This window comes from Lepidochelys kempii, chromosome 2 (assembly GCF_965140265.1).
Source record: "Lepidochelys kempii isolate rLepKem1 chromosome 2, rLepKem1.hap2, whole genome shotgun sequence".
NCBI classification, from domain to species: Eukaryota; Metazoa; Chordata; order Testudines; family Cheloniidae; genus Lepidochelys; species Lepidochelys kempii.
Window position 1 is genome coordinate 233,370,633 of NC_133257.1, and position 15,492 is coordinate 233,386,124.

Genomic DNA, 15,492 nt, shown 5'->3' on the forward strand with positions numbered 1-15,492 from the left:
TTAGTGAGGACTGAAGCAAAAAAAGATCCTCTTGCTCCACAGCAAGGGCATAAAAGCGTTGATGCTAACCGCCATTAGAGTCCCCTCAACCCAGATGAAGGACTCCAACGTAGAGGGGATGGCAGGCAGATCATGGAATATATGTATATGGACAACACATCTCAAAGAACTCCAACGACCGTACAGGTAAATAATTTCTCATTCTTCTCTAAGGCCTGGTCTACACTACGGGGTTAGGTTGAATTTAGCCGTGTTAGGTCGATTTTAAAATGAATGCGTCCACACAACCAACCCCGTTCCGTCGACTTAAAGGGCTCTTAAAATCGACTTCTGTACTCCTCCCTGGTGAGGAGAGTAGTGCTAAAATCAACCTTGCTGGGTCAAATTTGGGGTAGTGCGGACGCAAATCGACGGTATTGGCCTCCGGGAGCGATTCTACAGTGCTCCATTGTGACCGCTCTGGATAGCGCTTTGAACACCGATGCACTAGCCAGGTACACAGGAAAAGGCCCAGGAACTTTTGAATTTAATTTCCTGTTTGGTCAGCGTGGTGAACTCAGCAGCATAGGTGACTATGCAGTCCTCCCAGAATCGCAAACAAGCTCCAGCATGGACTGAAAAAGACACTGGATCTGATTACTGTATGGGAAGAAGCATCTGTGCAGGCAGAACTCTGATCAAAAAGAAGAAATACAAATATATTTGCCAAAATCTCACAGGGCATGTTGCAGAGAGGCTACAACAGAGACACACAGCAGTGCCGTGTGAAAGTTAAAGAGCCGAGGCAAGCCTACCAAAAGACAAAGGAGACAAACGGTCTCTCCGATCAGAGCCCCATACATGCCGCTCCTGTCATCAGCTGCATGTCATTCTAGGAGGGGACCCTACCACTACCCCACCACTGTCCATGGACACCTGCAAGGGGGGAGTCTCACATAACAGGGAGGACGATTTTGTGGATGAGGAGGAGGAGAATGCGCAGCAGGCAAGCGGTGAATCCATTCTCCCTGGCAGCCAGGACCTTTTCATCACCCTGGAGCCAATACCCTCCCAAGATGGGATCCCCGACCCTGAAGCTGGAGAAAGCACCTCTGGTGAGTGCACATTTGTAACTACTGTACAGGGGTTAAAAGCAATTGCGTTCGTTTGATTTGCCCTGAAGAATTGGGATGCATTCGCGGCCAGTACTGCTACTGGAAAACTCTGTTCACATGTTTGGGGATGGAGCAGGAAACCTCCAGGGACATCTCCATGAAACTCTCCTGGAGGTACTCTGAAAGTATTCTGGAATCATTGCAGCACAAAGCATGGCAGCGAATGGTCCTGGGTTTTGGTTGCATTCAAGCAACATTCGGTTTATATCTTTCTGTGTTAGCCTCAGGAGAGTGATATCATTCATGGTCACCTGGTTGAAGTAGGGGAATTTTTGTAAGGGAACAGTAAAAGGACCCCGTTCATGCTGGGCTGTTTGCGCTGGGCTAAAAGGGATCATCTTGGAGAACAGCCATGCGGTGGGGTGGGGGGAGGTGTGTGCTGCACATCCACCCGAAAACCACAGCCCCTCCTTTTAAATGTGAAGCCCAACCCATCGCTTGCTATAGGAAAGGATGGTGCTGCAGTTTGAAACCAACCCCATGTACCCTTTGCCTTATCATGGCTGCATGGAAACCAAATTCTGTTGCCCAGCCATGTGTGATGGTCACCATACCGGCAGGCGCTCAATATAAAAGGCAAAATGCAACCTTGTACCTAAAGCACATGTGCGGTCTGCTGTGACTTGCTTGATTAACTGTGAAAGAGTCTCCCTTTTGTTCTCAGAAATGTATCATCTTAAATTTTATTCTCCCTTTTTATCTTCCCCCAGGTGCAAATGTTTCTAGGCTCCCCCAATCATCTCCGTCCCTGAGGTTATCAACAGATTAGAAGGCCAAAAAAAAAAAAAAAAAAAAAAGCACTTGCAATGACATGTTTTCCGAGCTCATGCAGTCCTCCTGCACTGATAGGGCACAGTTGAATGCATGAAGGCATTCAGTGTTAGAAGTTAGGAAAGCATTAAGTGAGCATGCAGAGCAGAGGCAGGAGGCGATGTTAAGGCTAATGGGGGAGCAAACTGACATGATGAAGTGTCTGGTGCAGCTGCAGGAAAGCCAACAAGAGTACAGACCCCCATTGTACAACTGCCTGACCTCCTCCCCAAGTTCCATACCCTCCTCACCCAGACGCCCAAGAACGCGGGGGGGGGGGGGGAGGAGGAGTCTCCGGGCACCCAGCCACTCCACTCCAGAGGATGACCCAAGCAACAGAAGGCTGTCATTCAAACAGTTTGATTTGTAGTGTGGTTACAATAAGCAATGTGGCCTTGTCCTTCCCTCCTCTCCCACCCCACCCGGGCTACCTTGTCAGTTATCCCCCCCCCTTTTTTTTTTATTAATAAAGAATGCATGGTTTCAAAACAATAGTTACTTTATTTCCTTTACCAGCTGTGATCGAAGGTAGGAGGGTGGCTGGCTTACAGGGAATTAAAATCAACAAAGGGGGTGGGCTTGCAGCAAGGAGAAACACACACAACTGTCACACTGTAGCCTGGCCAGTTGTGAAACTGGTTTTCAAAGCCTCTCTGATGCACAGCGCACCTAGCTGTGCTCTTCTAATCGCCCTGGTGTCTGGCTGCTCAAAATCGGACGCCAGGCGATTTGCCTCAACCTCCCACCCCGCCATAAACGTCTCCCCCTTTCTCTCATAGATATTATGGAGCACGCAGCAAGCAGCAATAACAATGGGAATGTTGGTTGCGCTGAGGTCTGACCTAGTCAGCAAACGGCGCCAGCGAGTTTTAAACGTCCAGAGGCACATTCTACCACCATTCTGCACTTGCTCAGCCTATAGTTGAACTGCTCCTTACTACTGTCCAGGCTGCCTGTGTACGGTTTCATGAGCCATGGGAGCAAGGAGTAGCCTGGGTCCCCAAGGATAACTATTGGCATTTCAACATCCCCAATGGTAATTTTCTGGTCTGGGAAGTAAGTCCCTTTTGCAGCTGCTCAAACATCTCATAGTTCCTAAAGATGCGAGCGTCATGCACCTTTCCCGGCCATCCCATGTTGATGTCTGTGAAATGTCCCTTGTGATCCACCAGTGCTTGCAGCACTATAGAGAAGTACCCCTTGTGGTTTACATACTGGTTGGCAAGGTGGTCCGGTGCCAAGATAGGGATATGTGTTCCGTCTATCGCCTCACCGCAGTTAGGGAACCCCACTGCAGCAAAGCCATCCACTATGACCTGCACATTTTCCAGAGTCATTACCCTTGATAACAGAACGTCAATGATTGCATTGGCTACTTGGATCACAGCAGCCCCCACAGTAGATTTGCCCACTTCAAATTGATTCCCGACTGACCGGTAGCAGTCGGGCGTAGAATGCTCCCATGAGGCTATCGCCACTCACTTCTCAACTGTCAGGGCAGCTCTCATCTTGGTATTCCTGTGCTTCAGGGTGGGGGAAAACAACTCAGAGTTCCAGGAAAGTGGCCTTACGCATGTGAAAGTTTCGCAGCCACTGTGAATCATCCCATACCTGCAACACTATGCTGTCCCACAAGTCTGTGCTTGTTTGCCGGGCCCAGAATCGGCGTTCCACTGTATAAACCAAACCCACTGCCACCATGATGTCCCAATTGCCACAGCCGTGCTTTCAGGAACATCTGTGTCCATGTCCTCATCAAAATCGTCTGCATGCTGACGTCTCTTAGCCCAGCTCTGCACATACTCCATGATAATGCGCGAGGTGTTTACAATGCTCACAACAGCAGCGCTGAGCTGAGCGGGCTCCAGGCTTGCCGTGGTACGGTGTCTGCAAGAGAGCAGAGTTGCAGTGGAAGCAGTGGATGACGATGGATGCCATGAGAGTAGATATTTATACAGAACAATGACAGAACCTGCAAGGTGGATTCATGGCACCAGGAGAGCAGAGTTGCAGCAGAAGTGGTGGATGACGACATGGAGAAATTTGCTATTGAGACTGAGCTCATTTATGAGAGCAGAGTTGCAGCAGAAGCAGTGGAGGATGATGGTCAGCAGTTGTACTGCGCTGTCTGCTGACAGCAGCACCCAGGACACAACAGCAGCGGTGATGGTGAGCTGAGCTGAGCGGGCTCCATGCTTGCCATGGTATGGCGTCTGCATGGGAAAAAGACGCAAAATGATTGTCTGCTGTTGCTTTCACGGAAGGAGGGGTGACTGACAACATGTACCCAAAACCAACCGCGACAATGTTTTTGCCCCATCAGGCATTGGGAGCTTAACCCAGAATTCCAATGGGCAGTGGAGACTGTGGGATAGCTACCCACAACGCACCGCTCTGTAAGTCGATGCTAGCCACAGTAGAGAGGATGCACTCCACCAACTTAATGTGCTTAGTGTGGACATATGCAATCGACTGTATAAAATAGATTTCTACAAATCGACTTCTGTAATATCAACCTAATTTCAGAGTGTAGACATACCCTAAGTGACTGTCCATATGGATAGTTCATTATTGGTGACTCCCAAACAGTGGACCACTGCACTGGAGGTGACAGGTCAGAGTTCTAGAAGAATGAGGATTAGAATACTACCCTGCCAAATGCAGAGTCTGACCTGGAGGCTTTTGTAAATCTATAGAGCTTAGTGAATATATGAACAGAGCTCCAGGTAGCTGCCTCGCTGATTCTGCTTGTGCTCTTCTAGAGGAACTTTAAAGTGCAGTAGGCAGGCCCTTCTTCACTGTGCCAGAACAAGCTTTCCCACAGCCAATCTCCATTTAGTAAATGTTGGGGAGATATAACTTTGTGTGTCATCCATTCCACAATTGCTACAAAGTGTCTTGGTGAAGATCTGAATTGCTTCATCCTTTGTGGATAAACCAGCCTGGTCATTCTAACATCCAATGCGTGGAGACCAGCCTCTGCATTGCAAGCATTAAGCTTAGAAAAAATACAGGTAAGTGAATTTGCTGGGTTAGATAGAACTCCATAATGCTGTTCTTTGATAAATACTTCAGGGGTGTTCTTCAAGGATACCCTATCAGGATGGAAGGCTGAATAAGAAGGGTCAGCCATCAGGACTTCGATCTCTCCTAACCTCCTCATTGAGGTAACTGCCACTAGGAATGATGTTTTCATGGACAGGTGTAGGAGGGAACACACAGCTGTTGGTTCAAATAGAAAGTCCATAAGTGCTGAAGGAACCAAGTTGACAAACTATGGGGGAATTGGCTCCTGAAGAGGTAGAAGCTATTCCTGCCCCAGCCTTGCCTGAGTCTTGTTCCAGCTCACTTCAGTCTTGTCTATATTCTATTCTGACCTCACTCCAGCCCTGCACCTGTCTCCTGATCCCCAGATCTTTGGACTGATTCCAACTCAGCTTTGACCTTTGGCCTATGTTTGGACTACAACTACAATTTGATATAGCTTGTTTGAAGACTCTGACTCTGGTTCCAACCCATGACCTGTCCCCAGACTTTGGTTTCAGCGCTACCCTCCTCTTACTCCTGACTCTACATCCTGCTTTGACCATGGGGACCTGTTTTTGACTGCTGCTTCAACCACCAGGCCTGACCACCTAGAATCCAGAGCCTGACAAAGTCTCAGAATATCCAAAATCCCAAATTGTCTTGGCCAAGCCAGAGCTACCAGGATCATCTGGTGGACTCCTGCTTGTCCTTGCAGAGTACTCTGGGGATTAAGGGGTAGGTGTACAATAATCCCCCTAACCACAGCATGAGGAAGTCATCCCGGAGGAAGTCTGGGCTCAAGCTGCCTCCTGAACAGAAGCTACAGCACTTTCAGGTGCTGAGTGTTACAAATGGGTCTATTTGAGGGTGGCCCTGCTCTGAGAAGATGCCTTGGAGAATGGAGCACTTGAGTACCTACTCATGATTTGGTGAGCAATGTCTGTGGTTGTGCAGCAGTTCCAGAGTTTACATAGCAGGAGTAGTTTGGATGCCAAAATAGCAAGAGTTTCTTACCTTTGAGGGAATTGTTAACCCATTCATTAGTTCCCAGGCCAGAGCATTTGTGTGTGAGAGAAAAACATGCTCACAAGATCCCAAGAGAGAGAATTTCTTAGGACTGTCAAACTATTAAAAAGATTAATTGCACTGTTAGTAATAGAATATCATTTATTTAAATAGTTTGACATTTTCTAAATTTTCAAATACATTGATTTAAATTACAAAACAGTATACAAAATGTACAGTGCTCACTTATTTATTTTATATTACAAGTATTTGCACTGTAAAAAAAAATAGTATTTTTCAATTCACTTAAATACTGTAGTGCAATCTCTTTATCATGAAAGTTGAACTTATAAGTGTAGAATTATGTACAAAAAACCTGCATTCAAAAATAAAATATAAAACTTTAGAGTCTACAAGTCCACTCAGTCCTACTTCTTGTTCAGCCAATCGGTCCAACAAGTTTGTTTACATTTGCAGGAGATAATGCTGCCTGGTTCTTGTTTACAATGTCACCTGAAAGTGAGAACAGGCATTCACATGGCACTGTTGTAGCCAGCATCACAAGATATTTATGTGCCAGATGCACTAAAGATTCATACGTCCCTTCAGGCTTCAACCACCGTTCCAGAGGACTTGTGTCCATGCTGATAATGGGTTCTGTTTGATAAACATCAAAAGCAGTGTGGACCGACACGTTCATTTTCATCCTCTGAGTCAGATGCCAACAGCAGAAGGTTGATTTTTTTCTTTTTGGTGGTTCAGATTCTGTAGGTTTTGCATCTGCATGTTGCTCTTTTATGACTTCTGAAATCATGCTCCACACCTTGTCCCTCTCAGATTTTGGAAGGCACTTCAGATTCTTAAACCTTGGGTTGAGTGATGTAGCTATCTTTAGAAATCTCACATTGGTACCTTCTTTGCATTTTGTCAAATCTTCAGTGAAAGTGTTCTTAAAAGGGACAACATGTGCTGAGTCACCATCTGAGACTGCTATAACATGAAATATATGGCAGAATGCGGGTAAAACAGAGTAGGAGACATAATTCTCCCCCCAAGGAGTTCAGCCACAAATTTAATTAATGCATTATTTTTTTAACAAGCATCATCAGCATGGAGGCATGTCTTCTGGAATGGTGGCTGAAGCATAAGGGGCATTCTAATGTTTAGCATATCTGGCACGTAAATACTTTGCAAAGCTGGCTAAAAAAGTGCCATGCGAACGCCTGTTCCCACTTTCAGGTGACATTGTAAATAAGAAGCTGGCAGCATTATCTCCTGTAAATGTAAACAGACTTGTTTGTCTTAGCGATTAGCTGAACAAGAAGTAGGATTAAGTGAACTTGTAGGCTCTAAAGTTTTACATAACTGCACTCAAAAACAAAACAATGTAACAAACAAATAAAATATCTACATTTGTAAGTTGCACTTTCACCACAAAGAGATTGCACTACAGTACTTGTATGACGTGAACTGAAAAATACTATTTCTTTTGTTTGCCACTTTTACAGTGCAAATATTTGTAATAAAAATAATAAAGTGAGCACTGTCTACTTTATATACTGTGTTGTAATTTAAATCAATATATTTGAAAATGTAGAAAAACATCCAAAATATTTTAAAAATTTCAATTGATATTCTATTGTTTAACAGTGTGATTAAAACGGCAATTAATCACGAGTTAACTGCAACTAATCGACAGCCCTAGTGTGTGTGTGTGTGTGTATATATATATATATATAGAGAGAGAGAGAGAGAGAGAGAGAGAAAGTGTGTGCAAGCACTAACAGGATGTGGCAGTTAAAGTTGTATTTAAACAAAATTTGAGACACTCCTGAGGAATCTGATCTGTAGACTTCCTGTTTTCCCTGCTAGACAGACAGATGATAAAACAAAGTTGAAAGAGAGAGTCCATTGTTTTAAATCCCAATTTTTACTCAATTGCTGCAAATTCCGACCCTTCCCCCCGGTCTGTAAATACAATAGTTAGATTCAGCAAGGTGGCTTTTGTGTATGGAAAGCATCAGGAAAATCAATGAAGTTTTTCAGACCCAGGGGTATGATAAACTGCCCCCCCATGCCCTTTAAATATATTAATATTAAATACTGTGGTCAAGTAACTAAAAAAAATGGTTCATGCTTAAACTTTATATTTGCTGGAATTTAAATTCAGATTCTCAAAGGTATTTAGGTGCCTAATTTCCATTGAAATCATGAGATAAGCACCTCTAAGGATCTGGGCCCTAGTCCTTAGTGAAATGAAGAAAGTTGGCCCACAAATGAGTTTTAAGTGACTGAAAAGGACATACTGGATATGTAGTACTACTCTGGCTCTGAAGTGTGCTGAATAATTGAACAGTTGATATAATGCATTCCAATTGCTAAGTTAACTTTTGGGGTTATGAAGGTAAGATTTGCAGCTTAGAATTTTTATGTGGAAAATAACTGTGTAAAAAGGAACACAATTTTATCATATAAATATAGACTATACAATTTTCAGAATTGGGCAGGAACCAGATTTTCCATTTCCTGGAAGTTTCCACAATTTCAAAACTTTCTGAAATTGGACAAAAAATGTCAAAATTTCCCATGCAACAACGGTGTCGTGAGTCAATTGAAACATTTTGTTTCAATTTTGACATTTTTATTTTAAAAAAATATAGAATATATAGAGAAAAATTTTGGAACAAAAAATTGAAAGGTTTCATTCTGAAAATGTCAAAACAGAACATGCTGACCTTATTGAAATGCTTTCCCCCCTTTTATTCTTCCCCCAAATGAAATTTTGTCAATACTGACACATTTCTGCAATATGTTTCTTTCAGTGAAATCAGCACTTTCTGATGAAAGTGTTCCACTAGAAAACTTCTGACCAGCTCTAGTCCTGAGCTCCAATAGCTTCCATTGATTTCAGCTTTGAATGGTAGGTGCCTAGCATCCCTGTAGGGGAAAAAAAAGGCCTGTAAAGCATATCAGAGTTTATTATTTATATTAAATTTGAGTGTGAGTAATTCTGAAAGATGCTGTAGTCCTCTATGTTCTTGCACAAGGGTCTATTTCACCTCTCCAATTTATTGGTGTCATTTTTAATGACCTTCAGACACTTATCACTTTGTTGTTTAAATCTTCTTGTAGCTTTTCCAAAGTTGTGAAAAACACTGGAGCAGCAAGTGATGAACTGTAACTAAATACAGTTGTTCAGCTGTAAAAATGAAGCAGCAAAAATAAAAAATGTATGAGCACAAATATGAAATATTAAAATAATGGTGGGGATATGCATGTTATATTTAAATCAAATTCTGTAATTAAAAATCTGAATGATATGAAACGTTTGTATATATTAGTCTTTCTCAATTAAAAAATCCTCTGAAAATCCTTAATTAAAATATAGCTAAATAATAGTACTAAATATTACTGTATATTATCATGTAAGATATTTGAAAGAGCAATTATATAGCAGGCATAATAGACATATGAATACGTGTGAAGTTCATAACTCTCAAATATATAACATACATGTTTTAAATAGCATGTGTACATGCATATAAATGAACACACATTGTATGCACATATGCAGATATACATGCATATGTGTAGTGTGTCTATAAAGAAAAATCTTAAAATTTATTTCATGTTTAAATTTTCAGTACAGCTAACATATATTTCTTTTGCCTCCTTAAAGGTTAGACCTTTTACCCTTTATATACTGCACATTCATTCATACTGAAGTCATCATGCAATAAACTATGAGGGTCGTCTTAAAGCTCTACCAATTACCAAGACATGCAATAAGATGTCTTTATAAATAGCTCTCCAAAACAAAAATACATTTAAATTCTTTAACACAGAAAATGGTTAAGCAAGATGGCTTAAAATTTATTGATATTTTCTTTTACTAAGGCACATGACATAGAAATACTGTGGTACAAAAATGCATACTTCTGCATATGAGATTTAAAATATAATCTCATTCTGAAAAATAGAAATAAAACTCTTTTGCTCAGAAGATTCAGCTTTTAGCCATTTTCTTCTTTTGTACAAGTTCAACAAGTAACTTGTATCTTGCCACACACTCTTCCTGCAAAAAACAAACAAACAAAAAACAAACTTTTATCTTTCAAAAGTATGAACTGTGATTTAGTATCGTCATATTACTTCTACTGTACACATTCTCTCTCAAATAGTTACGTTGTTTTAAAAGTAGTTTTAGTATTTTAAAAAAATGTAGAAGAATATTCACTCATGTATTGAGCTTTCAGAAGGCAAGGGCAATGTACACATAATGAAAAGGTTTCAGAGTAACAGCCGTGTTAGTCTGCATTCGCAAAAAGAAAAGGAGTACTTGTGGCACCTTAGAGACTAACCAATTTATTTGAGCATAAGCTTTCGTAAGCTACAGATGAAGTGAGCTGTAGCTCACGAAAGCTCATGCTCAAATAAATTGGTTAGTCTCTAAGGTGCCACAAGTACTCCTTTTCTTTTTACATAATGAAAAGTGGATTACAAAAAGAATTTTCAGTTTGGGGTTCATTACAGATAACTGATGTTGTTAGAGACCAGAGAAAAATAGGAGAAAATTTGCCTTATATCGACAGTCTCTTTCTTGACAAAGTTTCTAGCAGAATAATGATTAAAATAGGTAAGTAGCACAGTTTTGTAATATTGTCAACAGTGTGTCTGAAAAATGATTGCCTCGCTCTTAGGGCTTGTCTACCTTGGAAATTTACCCAAGTAGCTATCCAAGTGTAGACTCTGGAACAGCTATTTAATAAATTTCCAAGCGTAGACAAGCCGTTACCATCATTCTAATGTAGCAAACCCATCCTAGAATGTGAACTGCCAGAGAATTTTGAGATCTAAAAAGACTGTTTCTGGAACCCCACCCACATTTCCTCCTCTCTAACATTGATCTTTTGGTGCAAGTAAGATGAAGATATCCTGCTGCTTCAGGCATCAACATTGGACTGCACTGCAAATTGAATTGTCATGAATACTGGGCTCTTACTGAACCTACCCCATGACAAAATAGAGGTCACTGATCATGGACACATTGCCTCTGTTAGCTCTGCCCAGGGCTTTTCTTCCATATAATCTAGTAGGTTTATAATTTCAGTTTCTCCATATGCTTTTGCTTAACTGTCTGGAAATTTCAGAACAGCCACACTGCGTCAGACCAAAGGTCCACCTACCTGATTATCCTGTTTACAGCAGTGGCCAATGCCAGGAGCCCCAGAGGGAATGAACAGAAGAGGTAATCATAGAGTGATCCATCCCCTGTTGCCCATTCCCAGCTTCTGGCAAACAGAGCCTAGGGACACCATCCCTGCCTAATAGCCATTGATGGACCTATCCTCCATGAACTTATCTAGTTCTTTTGTTTGAACCCTGTTATAGTCTTGAACTTCACAGTATCCTCTGGTAAAGAATTCCACAAGGTGACTGTGCGTGGTGTGAAAAAAACCCTTCCTTTTGTTTGTTTTAAACTTGCTGCCTATTAATTTCATTTGGCGACCCCTAGTTCTTATAAAAAGGAGGACTTGTGGCACCTTAGAGACTAACCAATTTATTTGAGCATAAGCTTTCGTGAGCTACAGCTCACTTCATCGGATGCATTCCACTGAGTAAATAAAGTATCAATATATGTGGTGACAATACCCTGTGAGTTGGGCCCTTTGAGTTTTCAGATAGTGACAGGCTGGATTAAAGACCTCAGGCTGGCAGCTAATTGATAGGAAAAGACCTGCCTAGATGTCATATTGGTTTATTAGTAGTCTAATCCCATACAATACAATGACCCTACCTTACTTTTTCCTGGGACGCATTTTGCTATCTTATCCCAGCGGTCTGATGTTCCCTTTGGATACTGCTGTAAGGCTAGTTCAAGAAGCTTCTGTTGATTTTGAGTCCACAATTCTTCAGAATTGTGGCTTTTCTCTTTTTTTCTGTTCTCATCATCGCTATATTCATTCTGTTCTGTGTTATCAAAGTCTTTCTGACGCTTTCCCCTGCATTTATCTTCTGCCACCTCTTTCATCGTTGCTGGAGTTACTTCAGATGCTTTGGCTGTTTTTCTCTTGCGGTGTCTGGTTTCACTTGTCATAGTCTCTCTGTGATCTGCTGGAATAGCCATCTGTTCTGGGTCACGATTATAGTTCTCCTCCTCCTCCTCCTCCTCATCTATTTCTCGCTGTGTAATTATATGGTCTGGCAAATCCATGTTGGTTTTGGCATTTCTGGAATTCTGGGCCAAGTTTCTAAGCTCAGAGAGTCTAACAATTCCTGTTGGAAATAGCATTATATGTAAAAACCACTAAAGTCAAATGAAAAGGGAACTGGGTGGTGACAAGTGATCTACAGCTGAGAGACAGAGCAGGGAGAGCCCTTGTGGTTGAGAACCCGGGTTTCAGAGTCCCCCAGAAACCAACAGAACTGCAGAGGCAGGGGTTGTGGCATAACCCCCTCTCAGTCGGCTGGTAGCCAGTCAAAGTGAGTGCAGGAACAAAAAAAAATTACAGGAGTTCTGAGGCTCTCCTCTGCCCAACCATTTCAAACTGCGAAGGGCAATTTTCTGCATTTCAGAAGATTTTAAAACTTTTTTTTTTAAAAAAAGCTCATTCTACTTGGAGTAACCTGCCAAGGACAAATTCATCACCTACAAACCACAGAGCCCAAATATATTTTGAGCTAGATCCACAAAGAGGATTTGTGTTACAAACAAACTCAGTGTTACAATGCCTAATGTTAGGTGTCTTGCCACCTGGTAGAAGCTTCAGCCTCAAATTAGGTGCCCCGGCTTACTATACAATGCATGGGGAAAGTTAGGTGCCTCACTACAGGATTCGTAACAGCCAGAAAGCTGAGTAGGGAGCCACCTAAGTTAGCCAGCAGGAAATGCTGAGCAGAGGAGTGGGGCCAAAGCCCCGTCCCTCAAAGGGAGTCGGGCGCCTAATTCCAGGCCAGTGGGAGGCGCCTATCTCCACTTGGGGTTCATGGCTGTGAACCCTCTCCTAGAGTTAGGTAAGCTCTTTCTCACAAAAAATGATGGTGTTGCCACACTCCACCCTTATGCCCTGCCCTATAGCCCAGCACTCAGAGCACTCACCCAGGATGTGGAAGTCCCAGGTTCAAATATCCCCTGCCTGATTTGGAGCAGTGACTTGAACTCAGGTCTCTGCCACCACCTGATGAATGCTTTAACCACTGGGCTATAAGTATTCTGTAGTGGGCCACTCTCAGTCTCTCCTGTTGAAACTCTTCCACACTTTTTACAAAATACTCAAATAGCCATTGGAGCAGGGACTGGAACCTTCGTCTCCAGGGAGTATGTGCTAATCACTAGGCTACAGAGTCATTCTCACTCTCTCCCTGGTCTAGAGTTTAGGCACTGAGTGACTCAGTGGCAGCAGGACTTAGACAGCTTTGTGAAAGCCACTGGAAGAAATGTAGGCACCTTGGGGAGTTTACTGGGGGGAAAATTAGGTGCTCAGGGAATGTAGGAGTGTACAGGGTTAGGTGACAGCTGAAAAGGGGTTTTGAGGATCAAAATTTTGGACTTATGTGGCTATTAAGCACCTAAATCCCTTTGTGGATCTAGGCCTTTGTGTTTCCCATCAGATATGCAACACAAAAGGCCAACATAGACATTAAGAGTTCAAAAATGGTTACTCCTCCTGTATATGGTGCATGAGGTCCCCATCCAATGGAATATTTTTGTGAATTCTGATACATTTTATCTGCTTTCTCAAGCTATGAACTATATAATTCAGAATGGCCAGTTATACTAATGTACTAGATTGAGAAGAAGGGACTGGGTGACTATTCTGAGCAAACTTAGAACCAAGGAATAAATGCAAGGGAAATATAATCGAAGAGCACGAACATCTGCAATAAAAAAATCACTAATCTAAACTTTCCTTTTCTCTCCCTCCCCTTTGATTTGCTTATCCCCTTTTTCTCTTCTTCCATATCCAATCAGTCCATAATAGCCATCTCTTCTTCTCATTTTACTGTTTTCTCTATTATTCTTTCCTTTATAGTTCATAATCTTCTCTCCTCTCATTCCTTGCCTTTCATATTTACCCCATTCTGTTGTCCAACACTCCCACCTCATTTTCTCCTATTGTAAATGGTCATTTCCCTTGATTCATTTCTGTTCTTTGTTCTCTGTATCCACTAGATGCCCCAGCCCTCCCACATCTGTCAGTCTCAATCTACCCCCTTCCTCCTCAAATCTTCTTTGGGAGAGGTAATAAATAAGCAGGATAGGAGAATTTTAGAAAATTTTAAACTTTCATCATTCCTGGAAAGATTAATCTACTGTAACATTTATTGGCTGATTGCAGTTTGGATCTAGTTGTCTCATTGGAGTCACAAGAAATTGAGCACGTATGTTCCATCCTAGCTGCAAAGGGTGCCATCAGATCCTTGTGTGACTAATTCAGCGGCCCTCTCATGGCTCTTGTGAGGGGTTTAGAAAACCCTGTCCCTTACCCATCCTATTTAAATATGGAAGTTTTGGTAGTATTGGCATGTGAGTGTGCATTAAAATATGCTTTCTGAGAGCACGTATGGGATTAAAACTAGACTGTTTTCCCCCAACATTCAAGCACACACAGAGAAAAGATGACAAAATAGACAGAGTTCATTTTAAATTTGAGCAAATAATGAAAAGTTTTTCTAGTATTTGCTGAGCTCTAGTAGATAGATATTATTTAATTATGGCAAGAACTGCAAATCCAGAACATTTACAAATTGATTACTCATTCAAATCTTTAAAAAATAACCCACAGAAATAAGGGTTAAAATAAAATAAATTGGAAATTGGCAAAGGTTGAAATATCTTCCCTTCCCCAGAAAAAGAAATAAAAAGCTAACAAATAAAATAGGAGCAACATGACATAGGGTTAAATACATTGTTAAAAGTCCTGTACTGTATTCCCCAAGCCTATATTCCTTTGTCAGTCGTCTCAACTTGATTGTAAGCTCTTCAAGGCAGGTATTTATCTGGGCTGGCTTTTTTTGCATATCTGAATTGACTAGCATGCTGTGGGCACCATTATAATAAATAAATAGAATAATAATACCCTAGAGAGCCTTTACACAGCCACCTCTAAATGGGAGGACTTCCTTAAAATGCTCATCCACCTTGGTGTCTGCTGAGAGCAGGAGCATGGAGCTTCTACAGCCAAGGCTATAAACATCACTCTGAAAGCTGCAAAATGGCCTCTAAATTAGAAACCCATCATATAAATAATTTGTTATTAACAGCATTGATTAGGACTTAGGGGTCACACACCTGGAGTATGTGTAACAGATTCCTTCAGTTGCTTGGTCTTCATGGTAACCTGTTTTTTTAAAAAAAGTACAAATTAAAAATTGCACTGTTAACACTAGATTATTCATTCAGGCTTTTAAAGATGTCATGAACAGCTTACACCCAAATACTAACATTTTAACATCTACAAAATGCTACCATGATATCATACTAATGCCCTTCTGC

At 41.7% G+C, this 15,492-nt stretch overlaps 1 protein-coding gene across 5 annotated transcripts in view; it reads right to left on the reverse strand.

Annotated features, from left to right (window-relative positions):
* Positions 1-9,610: 9,610 nt before the first annotated feature.
* Positions 9,611-15,492, reverse strand: part of DNAJC1 (DnaJ heat shock protein family (Hsp40) member C1) — a 197,837-nt gene continuing 191,955 nt past the window's right edge. For 2 of the 5 annotated variants that reach the window (XM_073334217.1, XM_073334218.1), the window contains exons 12-14: positions 15,289-15,337; positions 11,794-12,272; positions 9,612-10,071 (exon numbers count right to left, since the gene is read on the reverse strand). In XM_073334217.1, coding sequence (XP_073190318.1) covers positions 10,003-10,071; positions 11,794-12,272; positions 15,289-15,337 — 597 coding nt within the window. In that variant the 3' untranslated portion in view covers positions 9,612-10,002. Of the gene's footprint in view, positions 10,072-11,793; positions 12,273-15,288; positions 15,338-15,492 lie in introns of all 5 variants that reach the window. The other 3 variants (XM_073334216.1, XM_073334219.1, XM_073334215.1) reach the window with 3 other exon arrangements.